This window comes from Olea europaea, chromosome 11 (genome assembly GCF_002742605.1).
Source record: "Olea europaea var. sylvestris chromosome 11, O_europaea_v1, whole genome shotgun sequence".
Classification (NCBI taxonomy): Eukaryota; Viridiplantae; Streptophyta; class Magnoliopsida; order Lamiales; family Oleaceae; genus Olea; species Olea europaea.
Window position 1 is genome coordinate 4,760,405 of NC_036247.1, and position 23,504 is coordinate 4,783,908.

Here is a 23,504-nt window from a genome sequence, read left to right on the forward strand (position 1 = left end):
AGTGAGGGGGAGAGTGTTGAAAATTGTGATGAAGATGGAGATCTTATAAGTTCTAATGATCCTACTGAGATACCTATGTCTGAATCATCACTTAAAAAACCTGAAACACCTGAAAAGAAAACATTTCCACAAGATCGAGATAAAGATCCTGAGGAACCATCGACTAGGGTTAAGTCTAATCATCCTAAGGACAATATCATTGGGGATCTAGATGAGGGTATGAGGCTTCGTAGGAGAGTACTGAACAATCTAGCATACACTAGCTATGTATCTCAGGTAGAACCTAAAAAGGTTGAAGAGGCTCTTGGTGATGAGTGTTGGGTGGATGCGATGCATGAGGAGCTCAATCAATTTGCTAGGAACAATGTGTGGATCTTAGTTCCCAGACCTGAGAATTGTAATGTTATTGGTACTAAGTGGATCTTTAAGAATAAGACAGATGACCAGGGTACTATAACTAGGAATAAGGCTCGATTAGTTGCTCAGGGTTATACTCAAGTTGAAGGAATTGACTTTGATGAGACTTTTGCCCCTGTTGCACGACTTGAGTCTATTCGGATTCTGCTTGCTGTTGCTTGTATCTTAGGGTTCAAATTGCATCAAATGGACGTAAAGAGTGCCTTCTTGAATGGACTTCTTCAAGAAGAAGTCTATGTGGAACAACCAAAAGGATTTGTTGATTCTAAGTTTTCCCACTATGTCTACAAACTACACAAAGCCCTTTATGATCTGAAGCAAGCTCCTAGAGCTTGGTATGAGAGACTTACATCATACCTTGAAGAACATGAATTCTCTCGAGGAGGTGCAGATATGACCTTATTTATTAGACATGTTGATGAAACTATCACCATTGCTCAGATTTATGTCGATAACATAATTTTTGGCTCTCCTCTTGAGTCTCTAGCTTGAGTTTGCTGAATGTTTGAAGCAAGAATTTGAAATGAGTATGGTTGGGGAGTTGAGTTATTTCCTTGGACTTCAGGTAAGACAGACAGAGGATGGACTGTTCATTTCACAGTCCAAGTATGCTAAGGATCTAGTTAAGCGCTTTGGGCTAGATAGTAAGAAGCATACTAGGACACCTATGAGTACTAGCTTGAAGTTAGGTCGTGATCCTTCAGGTAAGAGTGTAGATCCTTTCCTATATCAAAGCATGATAGGTAGTCTTCTTTATCTCACAGCTACTAGACCTGACATTGCTTTTAGCATTGGTGTGTGTGCTCGATTTTAGGCAGATCCAAAAGAATCACACTTAAGCTCTGTTAGACGCATCATTAGATATGTGAGTGGTACAGTTGATCTAGGGATCTTCTATTCTCGGAATTCCAATCTTGACTTGGCTGGTTACTCCGACGTTGATTGGACTGGGAACGCAGATGATAGAAAAAGTACGACAGGGGGTTGTTTTTACATGGGTGGCAATCTCGTAGCCTGGTTAAGCAAGAAACAGAATTCTATATCGCTATCCACGGCAGAGGCTGAATACATAGCTGCAGGGAGTTGTTGCACTCAGCTTCTCTGGATGAAACAGATGCTGAGTGATTATGGGATTAGTCAAAGGACCATGACTATTTTCTGTGATAATACAAGTGCAATAAACATTTCTAAAAATCCCATTCAACACTCTCGAACAAAACATATAGACATACGACATCATTTTATTCGTGAGCTTGTTGAATCACATGTAATCTCCCTCGACCATGTCTCTACTGATAATCAATTGGCTGATCTACTTATGAAACCACTAGATGGATTGAGGTTTGAGTCGCTTCGGACGGCTGTTGGTGTTTGCTCACCTATTTGATCATGGATTCATGCATGTTCATGCATTCATCACATATGTACCTCATCACTTCATATCTTGCGTGTGATCTCTGTGTGTGTGATGCATTTCTTTTGTTTTGTTTAGTCTTCTGTTATGTGTTATATGTGTGTTTTAATATAAAAAAAATCAGATAAAATAAAATAAAATAATTTTTTTTTGGACTTTTATGTAACAATTCTGGCATTTGCATTAAAGATCAAATTCTATTTTTCCAACATGTGTCTGAATCTGAGGATCCATCTTTGTTCATTTTTCACTGTGGAGTTCTGGGTACATGACTCGTCATTCATTTTCACACAGCACACATTGTTTGGATAGATAGACATCAATTTGGATAAATAGATATCAATTTTTTGGTAATTGTGATATAACGATGGTCTGTGTATAATTCATGACTAGATTGAGTTTTTGATGTTTTGGCAATATTAGTGTATGTTTTTGGTGTTTTTAACTTACATTATTATTGCTTCTTAATCTGGTTAATGATATATGATCTATCTCTTATTTTTATTTACTGTTTCTATTTCACATGCTTTTACACTTGGTATTTGAGTTTTTGATTTTCAGGAAATAGGTTCAACAAACAGGTTCAACAAGAGATTGCTAACTTGGTAGAATAGATAGGTTATTTGGAGTCGTGTTTATTTCGTCCTTGACTATCATGTGTATTTTTGTCACAGAATGCCAAAGGGGGAGTTTGTTAGGAAAATGTGTAATTGGCAATCTGTGACCAAAGGACTTATTTGTCATGTTTGTAACGTTAGGGACTAAATTGTAAAGGTCTAATAGTTCAGGGACTAGAGTTGCAATTTAATAAATTTTATTGCATGGGTCTAGGGTAAAGGTGGATGCTTTGAAGTTGCAAACGGCGCGTTGATGTTGCTAGAGTTTCGCCCTGACCTCGCTCAAGCCTAAATTGCAGAACCAACATCGCTGGAGTTTCGCTGGGCAGTCGCTCGAGCGAAGGTGCGTCGCTCGAGTTACCCCAGCACCTCGCTCGAGCGACCGTGTTATCTGGCCATTGTTAATTTTAATTTCTCGCGAATTTTTAACACTCCATATTTCCAAATTCGACCTAGTATATAAACAAAATGTCCGGCTTTTCATTGAGAACCTTTGGCACACACAAAACATCAATTCCTCTCAAATTCCAAAGGATCAAGAACAAACAAATTCATTCTTTTCATCTTTTGTTTCTTTGAGTAAAAACATCAATCTTTACAAAAATCAAAACACCGTTTCATTATTCCTTACTAACTTCCAGAAGATCATCAGTTTGAAGATCCTGGAAGGAAATTACTTGAAGAGCAGGAATGCTTGGTGATTCACGAGAGGTTGACGATATTCAAGGCTGGGATTTTGGCGCAGATCTGCAGAATCCAGGAGAGCTTTGGTTGATACAGTAAGGAAGTCAGAGAATTGGTAGTTTCAATTGTGTCTGGCGTACTGTAAGTGAATATCTTCGATAGTGAATCTCTATTGGCTTGTGCCCTGAGTTTTTACCCAGTTGGATTTTCTCCGTCAACATTTTGTGGTGTTTTTATTGTTTTTACTGTTTTTCGTTATTTACTTTTCAATCGAAAATTCAACTTAAGTAGATAAAAGTATGTGAATGAATCTAGGCAATGCTTAATTTATGTGACTTGTTGCATGAATTAATTAATTGATTTAAATTCCGCATAAACACCTATTCACCCCCCTCTAGGTGTTGGTTGGGTCGAATTATATCTTTTTCAGAAACATATCAATATTTTTTGTTGATTGTATGGTTTTCACTTTGTTCGGATGCAATAACTTGTCCTTTAAAAAAGACAAAAGTGAGATTAAGTTCCATAACAATGGGATGGAGGGATTTACTAATGGAGAAACATTTATTTTCTGATTTAAGCATAGAAACATAGATCTTATTGGCTGTTACATGTTTTTCACCTCTACTAGAGAATTTAGTTTATAAATCTATTAATATGAAGTGATGATTCCATTATGTAACTCCGGAGAAAAAGGAAGTTTGAACATACTTATTTGATTTCTTTGGATAAGCCTGCAGTTCTTTAGTATGGAAGTATAGACGTTGGAAATATTATATCTTCTTTTTAATGGTTAAATTTACTCCCTCTGTCTGGAATTGAATGACTTGATTTACTTCTGCTGTCGTTTTACACCATAAGCTTTTGAGACCACATCTGACCAAAGTTGAAGAGCAGTAGCAGGGCGGGGGTTTCCGAGGAATACAAGTAACCTCCTAGTTTTTTAATATTTGGAGAGTATCTGGAATAACTAGTAAACTTACAACTTTGTGGAGACCTGTGATTTTGGTAAACAGTTGTCTCGAACTGGTCAATATGATACGTTCATAAAAAAAATTCGATTCATACGGATTCTTCCCCCAACTAAGGAAGAGATATTGGCAAAATTGAGTTATTTATACCAAGTATTCTTCTTACGGTTAGATTTAATCTCTTGGTCCCTACGGAAAGGAAAATTATTTAGATATGTTGTCGATAGGGAATTAGATCTAAAACTTCTTTTTTGGTAAATGTTCAATTTTCATGAGATCGTCTTGACTGTTATTCAAAATGTCCAAATCTGTCTATATTGTGATGTTGGGACTTGCGAGAAATAATTCCTCCACTTCTTGTGCAATTGGTAATTTCTATTTTCAAGTTATGAGTTACAATTAAGAAAATTTGAAATATAATTAGTTTGCAATTTAAACAAAGTGCAGATCTCTTGTATATATGTGATCTTTAGTATATTTGCATGAAGACTGAACTTAATAAGCAGCCATGGAGCCCACGCAAAAAGTGTGGTTAAAAATGTATGGGAAGTGGGTCCTACTCAAATTAAGATATAATTAAGGAAATCACATATATGTGGCTTATTTAACTTTGTGGGCTAAAGGCTTATATTTGCCAAAATGCTTTATTGTTGAAATTATTTTTGAAATTTGTAATTAAATCTGATTAGATGTGGAAGAGGAAAGAAAGAATTTCAAATCTTTGACATAGATGAACACAGTAATTTTGTTTTGCTTACCAATAAACTCAAAGATCCGAATAAAATGATTCTTTTTTATATAGGGAACGTATATGAGATCTTAAGGGGGCCTTCTATCGCCATCAAGGAACAAGCAGAGAATGTTAGTAGAAGCATATCTTGTATTCAATTGCACTAATGTTTCATTTTTAACATATTATTAATAATGGTAGGGATTTTTTTTTTCCATCTACAAAAGCCTTCTTCCCCACCCCAGTGGACATTTATCAAATACTAACTGCAATATTTGGAAGAAATTCTTTTAAACAACCCTAAAAACGAGGAAAGAAGCAGTTGAATATCAAAATGATGCAACCAACAGAACACTACCAATTTTGAGCACAACGTGAAAAGTAGAAAAAAGAGAATGAAAATTATAATTTAAAGAGTGATTATACATGTATACTAAGGTAGCAAAGTGGATCATGCTAGCATCGCACTATTTGTTTCACTCAACTTATGGTATTGAGATGATTTCCAAATATCACTGACAGATATCTAGTGATCCAAGTTGTCCATGTTAGCAAATTACCATACTACTACCACCTATTTCAGCGAATTTCGCAAACCTTGATGTCTCATAGCAGGCCTCATTTCTAACTATATGTATTAACTTCAAGGAAAATTCAATTTTCAGGCGTGTTCTTCTTTGGTCTTAGAAGGGCCGACTGTTTAAGTAGTTCTACAGTAGATGTTGAGATTCAAGTTTGTTGACAAAAATATCCACATATCATCTAGATTTGAAACATAGTAGTGAAAGGTCTAAGTTCTTGATATTAGCTTTAATGCATCTATGCCCTCCATCCTCCCTCAAGCCCTGCTGTGGCTGCCTCCACCTGTTTCTTTAAGTTATTTCATGGTACTGCTTTACTCTTTCTTGTTAGGATTGACAAATGGTGGGTCCTTTCTGACAATTGTGAAACTGGTTACTATGAGACATACATCAATTCTATTTATGACTAACTGTACATAAGTTACACATTATTTGTTTTCTTGTACCTCATTTTGTAGGATTTTTGCAATCAGCAATATCTAGTCAAGTTCTTCCATTAACCAATTTATTTTGAGTGTACTGAAGAATGGCAGATGGAATATCAAGCTTTTGGGGGCCTGTCACATATACGCACAAGTGGTGTGAGCCAAATTATGTATATTCTTCCTATATTGCCGAATTTTTCAACCCCATGTCTAATGTACCGGGCATTATATTAGCACTCATTGGTCTTGTGAATTCCCTGAGACAGCATTTTGAGAAAAGGTTTAGCATCCTTCACATATCAAATATGATACTCTCCATCGGCAGCATTTTATATCATGCCACGTTGCAGCGTCTGTAAGTTTTCTGTTAATGTTCTTATCTATCTACATATTGAGTTGGAGGTGGTGAATTTTTTTGGATTATTTACATAAAGAATTTTGCTTCATGTTTTGCCAAATTAGTGCTCGTATCCCATTTCAATAGAAGTTTGAAAAGAATGCAAGCATGTATAGGAAGGTTAGGCACTCGCTTCATCACCTTATTCATGAGGGAGGGGAGAGTTCTTAGGATGCTTATCTGGACTCTATGGAGACTGGATGCCTGCTTCTGAGTCTTTGTTGGGTTTTTTGAGAGAAGTGATGTTTGGTGTTTTTTCCCAAGTATTGTTTTCTGTTTATGTTTGTGCTCATGGATTGCGCTGCTTTCAGTATTTGGATCCCTTGCAATATGTTGGTTATTGTGGTTTCTAGCACTCTGCTTACCATGATGACGTGAATATGATCTTAATAGTACAATGATGACTTGTATAGCATGTTATTGGTATTCGAATACATTGTAATGTGGTGTGATTAAATTGGTGCTGTATGGTTTGAGCAAGTCTGATTAATAGAAGATAAGGTATTGCTTTATCACAAAATAACAAATGCTGTACCTGCTCATTTCGAGTTATTAAGGATGAGGTATGGAAAATATCATGTTACGTGAAACTGTTGTCTTAAAATAGCTTCAATTTAATATATCTGCTTATACTAATCAGACGATGTTTCTTGCTATAATTCATTGAACACTACTATCCATTATTTTACTTTTAGGCAACAGCAAAGTGATGAAACACCTATGGTGTGGGAAATGCTTTTATATATTTACATCCTATACTCACCAGATTGGCATTATCGGAGTACAATGCCCACATTTTTGTTCCTCTATGGGGAAGTTTTCGCTGTTGCACATTCACTGCTCCGCTTTGATATTGGTTTTAAGGTGCATTATCCGCTGCTTTGTCTTCTTTGCATTCCTCGGACGTACGAGTATTACATTTACACAGACAACAAATCCGCTAAGCGGCTTGCAAAGTTGTATGCCGTCACTTTTTCTGCTGGAAGCCTCTGCTGGCTAGTTGACCGTCTTTTCTGCAAGGATATCTCACGCTGGTTCTTCAATCCACAGGGTCATGCAATGTGGCATGTTTTCATGGGTTTGAACTCTTACTATGCAAATACGTTCTTGATGTACTGTCGTGCTTAACGGAATGGGTGGGATCCAAAAGTCAAGCACATTTTTGGATTTTTCCCCTACGTGAAGATTCAAAAACCGAAAGCCCAGTAGAACTTACGAAACCAGTGGGTTGCTGGTACAACTCTCTCCTTTTCTTTTCTCCATTTGAAGAGTACAATGTAAATGGTAGCTGGGAATCATTATGGCGGTTAGGATAGTGGTTAAATTTTGACCGTAAAACTAACCTGATGTTCGATATTGATGTACTTGCACAAAAGATTAAATGATTAATTGATATTTTCATCTTTTATTTTCTTTTGAAATTAAACGTGCATTCTTATTGTTTTTGAATTATGAATGATGAGAGGTTTTAGATAAATTTGTTACCACTCATCTAATGTCATTGAACTAGATTTTTCTTCATATTAGCCTTTGTGCATTCCGTGAGATAGTTCTCAAATGTTGTTTCTACTGAATTAGTTGAACTAATGTATTTGTTAGAATAGTCTACTTTGATTACTTCCAATAAGTTGGCTGAAGATTATTAGGTGTGTTTCATTGATGATTTTGTTAGCTTTATGTAAATAGTTTCATTTCATTATTGAAAAATACAGTAATCTCATCTCTTGCACAGTGCAAAACAGAGTTACATGGATACACATGTACTGTTTGTTCTGGAACAGAACAAAGTATATTTTGAGAGAAGCTTTTTTTATATATATATATGACTTATTTGATTTGAGTACATGACAAACCTATTTATAGGATAGCATAAGACTACTAAGAGTCACACAATTAAGAATAATAATAATGACTAATAATGATGATGATGAATGCATCCATTAATAATGACTAATAATGATGGTGAATGCATCAATCTCTTCATCTTCCTCTCCAACACTCTTCATATTTCATCATGTGGAGAAAACCAAAAGTCTTCAATAATCAACATTCTCCTCCTTGAAACTTTTGGGTAAAACTCCAATTTTCAATCTTAAGTCTTCAAACCTGAATTTGGGCAATGCTTTAGTGAACATATCTGCAATTTGAGATTCACCTGGACAATATTGTAGATGAACTTCTCCTTCTTTCTCAGCTTGTCTGATAGCATGGAACTTCACTTTAATATGCTTGGTTCTTCCATGATCAACTGCATTCTTTGCAACAGCAATGGCTGATTGATTATCCACCATGATAGTTGTAGGATTATCTTGACTTTTCGCAAGATCATTAAGAATTTTCCTCAACCAAACGACATGATTTACAGGTGATGATGCTGCAATATATTCAGCTTCTGCTGTGGATTGTGCCACTACTTCTTGCTTCTTTGAATTCCAACAGAATGCTCCCGAACCAAGTGTAAATAGATAACCACTCGTGCTCTTCATATCATCCATGGAACCTGCCCAATCACTATCTGAATATCCAATCAAATTTGAGCCAACTTCTCTAGCAAAATAGATGCCATGATTTATTGTTCCTTTGATATACCTAGGGACCCTTTTGGCAACTCCAAAATGTGTTTGTGATGGCTTACTCATGAATCTAGAAAGTAAGCTTGCCGCAAACATCAAATCTGGTCTTGTTACTGTCAAGTACAGTAAACTTCCAACAAGACTCCTATATTCCTTCTCATTGATTGGCTGGTCTCCATCTTCTTTGGATAATTTTGTGTTCAACGCAACTGGTGTATCAACTGGTTTACACTGCTGCATCTTGAACCTCTTCAAGATATCACTTGCATATTTCTTTTGTGAAATGAAAATACCATTTTCTGTTTGCTCAACCTCAATGCCCAAAAAATACTTCATCTCTCCAAGATTTGTCATCTCAAATTCTTCCTTCAATTTATCAGCAAACAAATCAATTTGCTTTTTACTGTTTCTTGTGATGAGTAAATCATCCACATACATGGATAGAATCAAGATATCAGAATTTTCATCACTCTTCACATAAAGAGTATGTTCATTTTCACTCCTCCTGAATCCTTTAGCGCATAGATAACCATCTATTTTGCTGTACCAAACTCTTGGCGCCTGTTTCAAACCATACAAGGCCTTTTTCAGCTTGCATACACGATCAGGATAGATTCTAGACTGGAAACCTTCAGGTTGTTCAACAAAAAAATCCTCCTCCAGTTCACCATTGAGAAATGTGGATTTTATATCCAACTGATGTATCTTCCACTTCTTTTGTGCTGCTAGTGCAAACAATAATCTGATGGTGTCAAACCTTGCAACCGATGCAAAGGTCTCAAAATAATCAACACCACTTTCTTGTGCAAATCCTCTAGCAACTAACCTTGCTTTGTATTTGTTCACTGTGCCATTTGGATTCATTTTTGCCTTGTAAATCCACTTCACTCCAATCACTTTTCTTTCATCAGGACGAGGTACCAATTCCCAAATCTGATTTTTATGAATCATCTCCATTTCAGTTTCCATTGCATCAACCCATTCAGAATGTTGTTGTGCCTCTTCATAACTGCTGGGTTCAACCACTGCCATATTACACCTCTGATAAATCTCATTCAAAGATCTGGTTCCTCTAGGAGCCGGACTAGATCTTGAAGATTCAGAATTTTCTGCAGTAGGTGCGATAGATTCTATCTCGGAAAACTGAACTACTAGTGTTGGAGTTGAAGTTTCCACTGGGATAGGAGGAAAAACTGCTACCTGTTGCTGTGTATTGGTTTAATTAAAATTCCACTTCGAACTTTCATCAAATTTTACATCACGGGATATCACAACTTTTCCAGTTTCTGGAAGATAGATTTTATAGCCCTTTGTCTGTGAACTATATCCAGTAAAGATCCCTTTCACAGCCTTTTGCTCCAACTTGTTTCTTTTCTGATCTGGGACATGAACATAGCACAAAGACCCAAAAACTTTCAGATGCTTGGCTGTAGGTTTCATTCCACACCATGCCTCAATAGGTGTCATATTTTTCACAGCTTTTGTAGACAACCTATTTTGCAAATAAACGGAAGTATAAACTGCTTCTGCCCAAAACGAATTTGGAAGTCCCTTCTCAGCTAGCATACATCTGGCCATCTCCATGACAGATCTATTTTTCCTTTCTGCCACTCCATTTTGTTGCGGAGTGTAGGGAATGGTAAGTTGCCGATGAACTCCATAATCCTCACAGAATTGATTGAAGTTGGTAGATGTATACTCCTTGCCATTATCTGATCTCAAGGTCTGAATTTTACATCCAGATTGTGTCTCTACCATATTCTTGAATTTTTTGAACACATTGAACACATCTGACTTGTTTCTCATGAAGTACACCCAATACATTCTTGTAAAGTCATCAATGAATAGCACAAAATACAAATTATGACTCAAGGATGGAGTTTTCATGGGACCACAAATATCAGTATGCACAAGCTGCAATTTTCCAGATGCCCTCCATGCACCATCATTAGAAAATGACTCTCTATACATTTTCCCCAAACTACAGCTCTCACATACTCCTCCAGATTCATGAATTTTAGGCAAATCTCTCACCATGCCATGAGAATGCACATATGACAAAGACTTGTAATTATAATGACCATATCTTCTATGCCACAAATCAGATTCATCCACATCAACTCTAGACATAGTTGCAAGTAAGCTATGCCATTGAATGCTAAAACTTCTATTATGCATAGGCAAACTAGCAGTTTCAACATCATGAGGATCATAGATTTTGCATTTCATATCTCGAAAATGCACAGCATATTTCTTTTCAAGCATTTGACCCACACTTAGTAAATTTGAATCCAAGCCAGGCACTAAAAGTACTTCATCAATATACCTTGTACCTTTTTTTGTTTGGATAGCAATGGTACCCTTACCTTTGGCTGGTAGGACTCCTCCGCTTCCAATTTTCACCGTGGCCTTCACATTTGTGTCTAAATTGCGAAAAATCTGCTCCAAATTGGTCATATGATTGGTGCAACCACTGTCTACAAACCATGTTTCCTTGCTACTCAATTCAGCTCCATGAACAGCTACAAACAAATGGTTTTCACCATTCCTTTCATGTGCAAATGCTGCTTGCTGATTTTGATTTCTTTGTTGATATTGTGGCTGCTTTAGATTCTGCTTTTTGGCTCTACAAAACTTTTCAATATGGCCCACTTGCTTGTAAAATTTGCATTGCTTTGTCTTCCAACACTTCTTCTCAAGATGGTTGGTTTTTCCACAATGAATACAAGGAGAAAATGAGTCTCCTTTGCCTTTCTTCTTCCCTTCTTGGTATTGTTTTCCTCCACCTTCACTTGAACTTTGCGGTTTAAACTTTGCCGCAAGAGCTCCTTCAATAGTTACCTCAGATCTTGACGTTAACCTTTGCTCATAGGCTAACAAAGCACCTGTAAGTTCAGTTAAAGAAAGACTTGACAGATCCTTTGTATGCTCTATAGCCGTGGTAACAACATCAAACTTTTCGGGTAAGGTAATCAACATTTTTTGCACCACTCTTTTGTCTGGTACGTCCTCTCCATTCAATTTAAGCTGATTCACTACATTAGCCACTCTAGAAGAGTAGTCCTTTACGGATTCAGCATCCTTCATCCTTAGATTTTCAAACTCTCTGCTCAAAGTTTGCAATCTTACTGCTCTCACTTGCTCAGACCCTTTGTACTCTTCTAGTAATTTATCCCAAGCCTCTTTTGCTGTTGTAACGGTCACAATCTTGGGAAAAATTGTCTCAGTGACAGAAGAGTGCAAGAAGGTAAGAGCCTTCATATTTTTTATTCTACGATCCTTCTCTTGCCTCATTTGATTCACAGTAGGGTCTGCATCCAACTCCTGTGGAGTATAACCTTCTTCAACAATCTCCCATAGATCATGTGCCATCAAGAAAGCCCTCATTCTGACAGACCAATACTCATAGTTTTCGCCTCCAAACATCATGGGGATAGGCATTGAAGCTATAGTAGAATTTGCCATTTTTCCTCTTTCTCACAGGCCTTTAAGATCAGGAGTGCTCTGATACCAAATGTTTGTTCTGGAACAGAACAAAGTATATTTTGAGAGAAACTTTTTTTTTTTTATATATATGACTTATTTGATTTGAGTACATGACAAACCTATTTATAGGATAGCATAAGACTACTAAGAGTCACACAATTAAGAAGAATAATAATGACTAATAATGATGATGAATGCATCCATTAATAATGACTAATAATGATGGTGAATGCATCCATCTCTTCATCTTCCTCTCCAACACTCTTCATATTTCATCATGTGGAGAAAACCAAAAGTCTTCAATAATCAACATGTACCAACAAATTAACCCAAATTATCTAAACTGCAGGCAACTTACAAGCAAGTGCATTTGAGTACTATCGTTTTACCATTCCGATGGACTCATTTTGTGCCATTATCGCCATATTTTATTAGAAAGTTCCTTGGCCATGGCGGCTTCTGGGAAAGAGGCACTTTAATTTGGTGTGCAGTGTGCCATTGTCACCAGCTGCAAGAGCATATCCTTAAGCATATCAATCGCTGTTTCGAAGCACGTCCTCCACTGATCATCGTATTGCAAAGGTCCTTGTCTGTCGCAGTTTTGCAGAGAGCGCTGTCCTTCTCTGCAATGCCATGGGTGAAAATAAATGCGATTATATCTAGATTTTTATCTTCCTTCTGGTTTCTTGAATCTTTAGATAGATTTAGAGGAATGACTCCTTGTCTGAAACGTTATAGTGATTTTCTTGATATATTCTTGCTTATTTCTGAACAATAATTTGTTATTAGCTTGAGACCATGAAAAGTTTCCTTAGTTATAGCAATCGCTTTTTTCGCTAGCTACTTTCTTTTGGCCCAGAGTTGGTGAAGGATGATTTAACAAGATGGAAAGAGGGAAATTTGACGTACGTAGTCTCAAGTAGATGAGTAAACAAAATAAATATTTCAGTTATAATCAAGTTTTAATAGAATCAATAGTACATGAATGAAAAATTTGTGGAATCACATAGGCATGTTTGATTCCAATTTTGTGCTTGTTTGATGGCAAAGATTTTTCATGGAATTCATTTTCCCTATCCCCTCTCCACGCGCCCTTTTTCATTGAATTGTTGTTTTGGTGAGAAAATGATTTCCAGTTTTTTTTTTTTTTTTTGGCAATGCAAACAAATTTTATTCACAATTGTAAAAAAATATATCCATTTAATTGACAATTTTCATGAAAAACAAAGTCAAACGAATACAAAAAAATCCAAAATTTCAATATCTTTCAAGTGAAAAATTTATTAATCAAACACATTTAATTGACAATTTACAGTAAAACAAGTTCTAAGCAATTCAATTCCCTAAAATTCATTTTTTCCAACTCAAATTCCATTCTTACAGTCAAATGGACCCTTAGTTCTGATTTCTTTATCGTCAGTTGTCACCAGGTAATAAATATAAGAAATACAATAATGTGTATAAACCCTTCGTTTTTATAATATTTTTTTGAAGAACCATTTGAGTTAACACTTCTTAAATATTGGATCTAATACAACATTTGTGTCATCTGTAAACCTCACGCTTAAATGTCAACTACCTTACTATGATGAAAACATATTGAGTACACATGAAATTCGAGATTTTTGGGTATTTTTATGATCTAAGGCTTTAGTAAATCAATAAAATGTTTAAATAATTATTATATTTGTGATTCATGATTGTCACAACTCACAAATAAACAACTTCATTAGTAATCAAATAATGGAATGAAGGAGAAAGAAATGGTTGGATGGGGGTAAACTAGTCATTTTATGCTCGACTACAATAGATTGTTGGCATTAGGGCTGAACAATGAAATTGTCAAACCGCAAAATCGAACCGAAATCATTTTTCTAAAATCGTTGGTTTGGTTCCACGTTGATCCGTCAACTTTTAAGTTTTGAACCGAATCAAACCACTTCGAAGTGATTTAGTTTAGGTTTCAATCTTTGCAAACCGTTTTAAACCGTCAAACCATTTACCAAAAAAATCTAAAAATAAATTAGTCTAAATTTTATGTAACCCAATTAAAACTTAACACATTTTAGTTGCAAAGATAAATCTATATTAGACATAATTCAATTAAACTCAATTCGACAATTATACATCTTAATTAATTAATTAAATCATATCCAAATATCCATCAGTCATCACAACTATGAATATAAAATCCTTAAATTGGGTGAAGTGTTGACTAATTGCTGCTAAATCATAATCATCGATTCTTCATCACAATTGAGCAGACAATTAAATCTATATTTTAATTCAAATTTGCAAATTTCATTTTTTTCCACTAATAATTTTCTCAAATTTTGCCTAAATTCAAGTCAAATTATCATGTTGCTGCGTTATAATGATTATACTTATATAATTTTGATTAGTAATTTTTTTAATAATACAATTTACGTTTTAATGTGAAATTTTAGACTAATATTTATGATTTAATTTTTTTTTCATTGTTAAACCGTGGTTTTAAACCGAACCAAACTAAAAAAAAGATTTGAATTGGTTTGGTTCAGAAATTGAAATGATTTGGTTTGGTTTGAAAAAATTTCAAACTGTCTTAAATGATTTGATTTGAAAATTTGTTTCAAACCGTTCAAACTGAACTGTGTTCACCCCTAGTTGGCATTGACAATCCGCCACCTCAAAATTGAGTATTACTAGTCAGTCTAGTTTAAACATCTTTTCGCCTGACTTACTATTGTACAATTTATTGATTTATACTAATATACATAAATTCACCGTCACATAAATGAAATATATTAAGGGTTCGTTTGATTGCAAAGATGAAATTTGAGTGGAAAGAAAGTGGATTTCAGGGAATTGATTTGTCTAGAAATTGTTTTACTGAGAATTGTCAATTAATAATATTTGATTGATATAATTTTCCACCTGAAAAATTTTGAAATAAAAGTGTCTTTTAGTATTTGTTTGGCTTTGTTTTTCATAAAAATTGTCAATTTTAGGGATATCATCTTCTACAATTGTTCCTAGAACTTGTTTCCATTGCCACCAAAAAAAAAAAAAAAAAAAAAATTATTTTTCTTTTGGTGTTCGTTTGACTTTGTTTTACATTAAAAATGGTCAATTTATGGGATATTTTCTTTTATAATTGTTCATAGAATTTGTTTCAATTGTTACCCCAAAAAAAAAAAAGGAAAAACCTGGAAAAACATCAAACAGCAAGAAAAAGCTTATGTGGCAGGGGTTGGGAGAAAACTATTTTCATGGAAAAATTCTACCATAGTGGGAAACAGGCACGAATCCAACACCTGGCGAGCACCCGCGGCCGCTCGTACTGGATTCGGCAAAATGTTCAGCACAGCCCGGGCGCTGGAGGTTTGCAGGCTTACGGTTTGCAGAGATGGAGGAAGAGGGAAAGTAAAAAGATGACCGGTTTTTCAATTTTTTTTTGTTTGGGCTGCTGACAATTGACATGGCCTCTTTTTGTTTAAAATCATTAGGCCCAAATCAATTAATCATGGTCCATGGTTTTTTTCCCAAATCAAGTCCAAATCCAATACTCCAATCCAATTTCAAATTCGTAAAAGGGAAACCTGAGGCTGAAGTGTTTGAAAGCCTGAAACCGACAGCAAACCCTTCCCCAATTCCATAATTTCCATTCGAAGCAAAAGCAACAGCTGCGCCTGCGATTTGTGCAAAGTTCGAGCTACGAATGATGGTCACTACTTTGCTGTTAGCTCTTGCTGCTGCTGACGCGACCCCATGGGCGAGGCGCTGAGGAAGAGGATAAGGAGTCACCGTCGACGACGTCTTTCTTCGAGCAGCCTACAGGTGAGCGTGCATTTCTCTTATTCTCTTTCTCTATTGTTTTTCTTTTTGTTTTCTTAAGGAAACCAAATATTTCCCTAAAATGGAATTAATTATCTGCAGTTAAGTAATAGTAATAAGAGTTTGACGTGTATAACAATATAAGGAAAGGGAAATAAAAAAGTGAAAGAGAGAGGGGCTGTAAAGGATCGACGACATGGAAGTTGGAACTATGTTATTGGTTTTGAATTTTGCTTACTGAATTCTTATATTGAATTGAACTCTAATTCGAAATGAATTCTACCTTTGAAGCTTAAAATTACTAATTAATACATGAAATTAGAACAATAATAGATTTAATTTGTGTTATCAAGCTTCAATTAGTTTCAAATTTCACTTGAGTTGTTGAATGTTGAGTGTTGACTGTAATTTGTGTTATTAGTCTTATTAATCAATAATCGCATTTGAATTATGATAAATTTGTTTTTTATGAGTGTTATTAGCCTACAGGCAATTTTTTTTAATTATTATTATTATTATTATTATTATTATTATTGTTGTTGTTGATGTTTTATGAGTTATTTCTGAGAATTGTGATTTGTGAATTATGATAAATAATTTATATTTTATGAGTTATGATTATTGATTTGAGAATTATATTTAGGAAAGTAAGATAAGTGAAAAAATTAATTAAGAAGATGTTGGGCTCAATTCAACCTGTATGCACTTAGTATTCTTTTTAGTACATTTACATATAAATTGAATAATTTTTAATATTATTTAATCAAATTTTAATTAACGATCGGGCTATTACAATCGTTGATTATTGACGGTGAAAGATCAATAGTCAAGCTCCGTCCTAGCTGAACTTCGACGCTGGATTCGCCCCTGGTGGGAAATGGAATTTAATTTCCATTTCCATGAAAAATAAGGGAATATCAAACAGGGCTAATAAAAATAAATACACACACACAAGAATCTTGAAATTAATTATACCATTCATTTGCTTTTATTACAAAATCTTTTCTAATCGCTATGCAACAAAGCTTTCAATCCAAGATAGTTCCATGCGTGCCATTAAGAACAATCTTAGAGGTACGTCAAAAGTAAATCATTCATGTCTCTATTATATATTGTTTTCGCTACCTTAATTCCAAATTTGAAATTATTTTCTAAGCATCAATGATGGACATAAGGGAAGGTATCTTAAATGGGAAATGCAAAGAAATCTGCATTCTTGTTGTGAATGATGATTTTACATGCCGTAATATCGCGACTGAAATGCTTAAGCACTGCCCTCATGAAGGTATTGTGTGAAGCAGCACAAGCATAGGAAATATTTGTGATTCTGGTAATATAAATATTTGTGACATGTTATGCATACAACTTGATTCACTAGTTGCTTTTATTTTCTCAGAATTGTATATTGGACGAATTTCGAAGGCTATAAGTATCATGTGGGAGAGAGAGGATAGATTCGAACTGGTTTTAACAAATGCTCACAGGTTAGAGTTGTCCAATGTATTCAAAACCAGTTCAATCTTCCTACCATTTGTAAGTAAAACGTTTTAGTTCCTTCGTATTACTAGAAAATAATGATGTTTCAGACAAAATCTTCAGTTTTCAAGTTTTTCTTTGCAGTAATGTCACCAGATAAGATGAAGATAACATCAAATGGTGAAGATTATATTGTATCAGCATACGTCGTGAATTCTTTGAGTCGAAAGGATATAAATGGTCTTTGGCAATCTGCATTTGAGAAAGTAAAAGCTAACAAGGTGGTAGCTAAACTAGAAGGCAATTCTCAAGAGAGATCCATGTCGTATAATGTAACTGAAGCAGGGAATAATCCATCGTCAAATATTGAACCGACACAAGTTCAACACCAACGAAAGAGAGAAGAAGATAGAAGTTCAAGTGAAAAAAATGAAGATGTTAAAGATGATTCCCATAATAAAAGGAAACCGCGGATGGTGTGGACGAGAAATGCATCAGAAATTCTTGGAAGCCATCGACTTTCTAGGCCAGGAAAGTAATATACCTTTTTTCTTCTCTTTCTTTTTGTCCCATTTTCCTTGTTCTTTTTAAAATAACAACGCAGGCATTTTAACCGTTTCTTTGTACTTTCTCAGAAGCAGTACCAAAGAAAATAGTTGAGAGAATGAAAGTTCCCGGGTTAACCAGAGAAAATGTTGCTAGCCATTTGCAGGTTTGTTCCATTTTAAGATTTGAATCTTCAACTTGTTATGATCCTTAAAATTCTTGATTGAACGAAGGCAATTTGATCCTTTTTCCAGGAATACCGTGATAGGAAAAAAAGAGACCAGGATGCAAGTGTTAATTCCATGTATGAAACGAAGGCGAGAAACCTATACTACCAGGGACCGTTTTCTTTTCCATCCCTTTCGGTGACAAGATTCGACTCCTTGAAAAGGAATTCCAGTACTGTACAGTGTTACACACCACCTTTTCACCAAGTTTCCTATTTTTTGAATGCAAAAGAATCTGCAAGCACGTTGAACTCGAGGCATTCACGACTACTTTCTGCAAACAATCAGAGGGTCACTCAATTCCTAAATACCATGCCAGAAAGAAGAAATTATACGAATCTTGGAATTTCGCAATATAGAAATCAAAATGGCCTAGAAAAGTTGCAACAGAAATACCCTCCTAGAGGACAAGACAACGAAGCATTTTGTGAGATCAAAAGAGATAATTCATCTGCCGAAACCAATCTGTCGATGAATTCTAATTCCACTTATGTGTACGTCGGATTGAGATTTACAAATGATGGAAAGTCAATAGAAGGTAGCCAACATAAAATTTCTACTCACAATGTAATCAGCACAGAAACACGAGTTTCCGATTTAAGAACTACAGAGGATGAGTTAAATTTTAATTGGCTGGGACATCCACCAGTTATATCCAACCAAACGTGAGTTCATTTTCGAGCCCTTCAACATTGACAGATTGCATTTCCTTACAGTCTTCTCAGCCAGAAACATCTGTAGATCATAATCCCTCAACGTTGATCGAGGGCATTTCCCAACAGCCTTTTCTGTTGGAAAATCCTTCAAGAAATATGGAACAACGACGACATTTTACGCCAATTTTAAGACCATCTTTGCCAAAACTGCTAGCGAACGAGGATGATGTCCAACACGCTTCAACGTCAGAAAATAGCAGCTTCCCTTCTATCCCATTACCACAAATATTGCAAGAATCAAACGACTTTCTCACTGACAGGGAGATGAACAATATTTTTCTGAATGGATTGGGAACTTCATATCCTCAGTGTACTCTAGAAGACTTAGATGATTTATTTTTTGTTGATGATGAATCAGTTCTGTAAATATATATATTTTTTTGTTCCGATTTTTTTGTGTTTTAACAAGTATAATCTCAAGTTGTATAGTTTATAATTGGATTAGGATTAACTTTAGTACAGAATTTTCAAATAAAATTTGTACTTCAGATGTACTGTCACCTACCAAAAGTCTTGCTATAGTAATTTTAGTTTCTTGCACTAAGAATCTGATATCTGAAACACATCTATACCTTTATTCAAAAAAAAAAAAATAAATAAAAAAAAAAAAGAAAAAAAAGTTGAACCTTAACTTTGAGGGCTCCCACTGCTCTACCCCTAGAGTTTTGTGAGGGAGGTAAATCACGAGATGTGTCCCAGCAGGCCAGAGAACAAGAACTGTCTGTACACTGCGCCTATAAGGAGTCCAATTCCATGTCTCATGAATCGAACCCCCACACTGCGACTGCCAGCAAAGCGTGAAATAATCTCACTCATATCCTTTGCACCACTGAACTATGTCCCGGGGGCACATCTATACCTTTATTCATTTACTTATCTTGTGGTATATTTGGGCGTAATAACATCAAATTAGATTATCCGCGGAACGGACCTTTGTTATAGTCAGATCACAAACCTCACTTCAACATAGCCATATACATCGAGAAGGAAACTATGTAGGAGATTACTTTAAGGTTGTAAGAAGCGAAGTTACCAGGTGTGACAGATAGACACTCTATTGGATAAATTGGCGTATAATGCAAATTATCGGACAGTAATTTAACTTACCGAAAATCACAATACATACATGCAAAATAATAAAACGACGACATATTGACATTCAGGAAAATGCAGTAATTAAAAGGAGATGAAATGAAGCGAGATATGGGAATGCAAATCCCGTTAAGACAGATTTCACCTCTTGCATTGACGCTAATAGCAATAGGATCAAACAGATGTGTCTTTCAAGATATAGCGTTTATTTTGAAATTAGTATAATAGAATATTAATTCGTGTCAGGCAAATAATATTACATCGTACTCTTCTAGAATGAAAAATATCGAATATTACTTAACGAACACAAAACTCTAGAATAATTTAAAAATTGTTTTGACATAGTTTGGAAAAAAAATAAATTAGAAGTAAAGAAGATAGAATTAGGAGGGTTCAATAATAAATTTCAATAAGCCTTTTTCAATGGTCGTATATTTTGGCACAAATTAATTTTAACCATTAAATTGCACAATTTCATATTTAATTATATAGATTATACCCTATTAAATGCCATAACTTTTTATCATGAACCCTTCTGAATATAGGGAGACGTTTGCAAAAATAATAGAGAAGATAAAGATAATTTATTTATTAATATTACTGTTGGATGAATTTTGTGAATAGTGACGCCAAAATAAGTATAATGATGGTTTGTAAATCCGTGCCGAAAATTGGACAGAGTAACGGCAAAGAAAACACAAACAAGAAGAAGAAGAAAGTAGGGACAAAGCCGAGGCAAGAGTTGGACTCTTTGTCCTTAAGTCGAATTTGCCCCGCAACGGTGCCTACGGATTTCGGCAATCGACTCCCAAGATACAACGGCTACACTTGTGTTTGTAGCACTCCAAAACACAAGTACAACGAACCAAATTTAGGCTTATGTACTCCAAGGATGAAATGAAGGAAAATCAAAATAAATGAAATGATTTTGATTTTGGATAGAAGAGAGGATGAGAGATGTTTTGCATATCAAATTGTGAGGAATAGGATACCCAAAGGGTCCTATTTATAGACCATGAAAGGGTGTGGACGAAATGGTTGAGGCCAAACCATGCACCCTTTCCAAACAATGCACCTTTATGAAAAGGTGTCTATTCACTAATGGTTGAGGCCAAACCATGCACCCTTTCTAAACAATGCACCTTTATGAAAATGTGTCTATTCACTGATTTTCGTCCTTTTTCGTAATTTCTCATTCATCCGATATTGGTTTTCGAAATGCCAAATATACCAAACAATTTTGCCTAAACGGATTGAGTCGAGCTTTTGAGTATTTGGCCGAAGTCGATACGAAGTCACTTTAATCGATTTTCAATTCTCGATTTATTTAACCAATATCCAACAATCCCCCACATGAATGAAAATTCCTCGATATGCGCAACACAATGCAAATGCAATGCAAATGAAATGCAGACTCTAACAAATGGAGTACACACGACAAGTTATAGCAGCAAGATAGGTAGCTTGTGGCCTTGAACCTTCTTTAGTTGAATACAATCGAATTTACTAGGCTAGTTGGTGAACGCGATGTCTTGAACCATCCAGCCGTTCGTGTAAAACCAAACAACTGTACCAACACCATGACTCATCTAACCTATTCGGTTCTCATGGTTGAGTCCATTTTGGCCCTGGACAACTCTTGGTTTTATAAGTGCTCTAAGAGAATTAAGCCTCGAATTCTCGTAGAAACGGCCCCATTTCACACTTATATAGGTGATCTCATACCTTTCTATCTCAAGGTTATGAATCATTAAAAGTATATATGTATACTTATCCTTATACGCATTTTACATAGCACTTTAAATTTTAGGAATGAGAATAAGTGCTTTATTCCGAATCATTTATGACTTAGTTGTCCCATTGAACCAAGATCTTGGGATCTCCAATCTACAAGGTTGGGTTTCCGTCATAGTAATTCTATTCAATAGGTTTTAGGCCCATTCCTCTCGAAAGATGGTAAACTTGATCTCTTGCAAGTCCTTTCGTCAAAGGATCAGCCAAATTTTCTTTTGACTTCACATAGTTAATAGAGATTATACTATTCGATATTAACTGTTTAATGGTATTATGTTTCCGACGGATATGTCGAGACTTACCATTATACATACTGTTTTGTGCCCTTGCTACTGTCGACTGATTATCGCTATGTATATTAATCGCAGAAACCGACTTTTCCCAACATGGAATTTCTTCAAGAAAATTACGAAGCCATTCTGCTTCTTCACCGGCTTTGTCTAACGCAATAAACTCAGATTTCATCGTGGATCGAGCAATACATGTTTGCTTAGACGATTTCCAGGACACGGCTCCACCTCCAATGGTAAATACATAACCACTCGTGGATTTTGAATCCTTAGTGTCAGATATCCAATTTTGCATCAATATATCCTTCTAATACCGCAGGAAGTTTGAGTAGTGTAATCCATATTCAACCGTGTGTCTTAAATATCTAAGAACTCGGTTTAATGCCTTTCAATGTACAATACTTGGATTACTAGTGAATCTACTCAACTTGTTGACTATATATGCTATATCCGGTCTTGTGCAGTTGGTAATATACATTAAACTACCAATGACACGCGAATATTCCAATTGAGATACGGGCTCACCAGTATTCTTGGCTAAGTAAATACCTAAGTCAACTGGTGACTTAACCGATTTATCGTCATACGCCTTAAATTTCTTAAGTATAGTCTCAACATAATGTGATTGAGACAATGACAAACCATCGGATGTCTTAGAGATTTTAATCCCTAATATTACATCCGCCACTCCCATATCCTTCATGTCAAAATGTTTTGTTAACATTTTCTTAGTCGAGGAAATGACTTTGGAGTTATTTCCCATAATTAGCATATCGTCAACATATAGGCATATGATTACATATTCATTAGGTGCGTTTTTAATGTAGACACATTTGTCACATTCATTGATTTTAAAGCCATTTGACAACATAGTTTTATCAAACTTTTCATGCCATTGCTTCGGTACTTATTTCAATCCATACAATGATTTTACAAGTCTACGCTTCGGTGATTGTTTCAATCCATACAATGATTTTACAAGTCTACACACCTTCTTTTCATTTCCTGGTGCAACAAACCCTTCAGGTTGTTCCATGTAGATTTCTTCTTCTAATTCACCATTTAGAAACGCGGTTTTGACATCCATTTGATGTATTTCAAGATTATACAATGCTGCGATTGCAATCAAGACATGTATAGACGTAATTCTTGTAACGGATGAATAGGTGTCAAAGAAATCTAGTCCTTCTTTTTGTCTATACCCTTTGGCTACTAATCTAGCCTTGTATTTATCAATTGATCCATCCGACTT

The 23,504-nt window shown here is 35.3% G+C and overlaps 2 protein-coding genes across 2 annotated transcripts; both read left to right on the forward strand.

Moving 5' to 3' along the window:
- Positions 1–3,579: 3,579 nt before the first annotated feature.
- On the forward strand, positions 3,580–7,614 carry LOC111403074 (alkaline ceramidase-like). The gene is made up of 2 exons (XM_023031439.1): positions 3,580–6,194; positions 6,932–7,614. The coding sequence occupies exons 1-2, from the start codon at positions 5,941–5,943 to the stop codon at positions 7,362–7,364; spliced, it is 687 nt and encodes a 228-aa protein (XP_022887207.1). The 5' UTR covers positions 3,580–5,940; the 3' UTR covers positions 7,365–7,614.
- Positions 7,615–17,734: 10,120 nt separating this feature from the next.
- On the forward strand, positions 17,735–19,313 carry LOC111404852 (putative two-component response regulator ARR13). The gene is made up of 3 exons (XM_023033590.1): positions 17,735–18,122; positions 18,223–18,299; positions 18,388–19,313. Exons 1-3 carry the CDS (start codon positions 18,017–18,019, stop codon positions 19,027–19,029), a joined length of 825 nt encoding a protein of 274 aa, XP_022889358.1. The 5' UTR covers positions 17,735–18,016; the 3' UTR covers positions 19,030–19,313.
- Positions 19,314–23,504: the final 4,191 nt, after the last annotated feature.

What these genes read in the sequence shown, in the direction of transcription:
- LOC111403074 (XM_023031439.1), top strand. Translation starts at nt 5,941, where the DNA reads ATGGCAGATGGAATATCAAGCTTTTGGGGGCCTGTCACATATACGCAC. An exon ending in CATGCCACGTTGCAGCGTCT is followed by an intron (nt 6,195 to 6,931) that starts GTAAGTTTTCTG and finishes TTTTACTTTTAG; the next exon opens with GCAACAGCAAAGTGATGAAA.
- LOC111404852 (XM_023033590.1), top strand. Translation starts at nt 18,017, where the DNA reads ATGAAGATGTTAAAGATGATTCCCATAATAAAAGGAAACCGCGGATGG. An exon ending in CGACTTTCTAGGCCAGGAAA is followed by an intron (nt 18,123 to 18,222) that starts GTAATATACCTT and finishes GTACTTTCTCAG; the next exon opens with AAGCAGTACCAAAGAAAATA. An exon ending in ATGTTGCTAGCCATTTGCAG is followed by an intron (nt 18,300 to 18,387) that starts GTTTGTTCCATT and finishes TCCTTTTTCCAG; the next exon opens with GAATACCGTGATAGGAAAAA.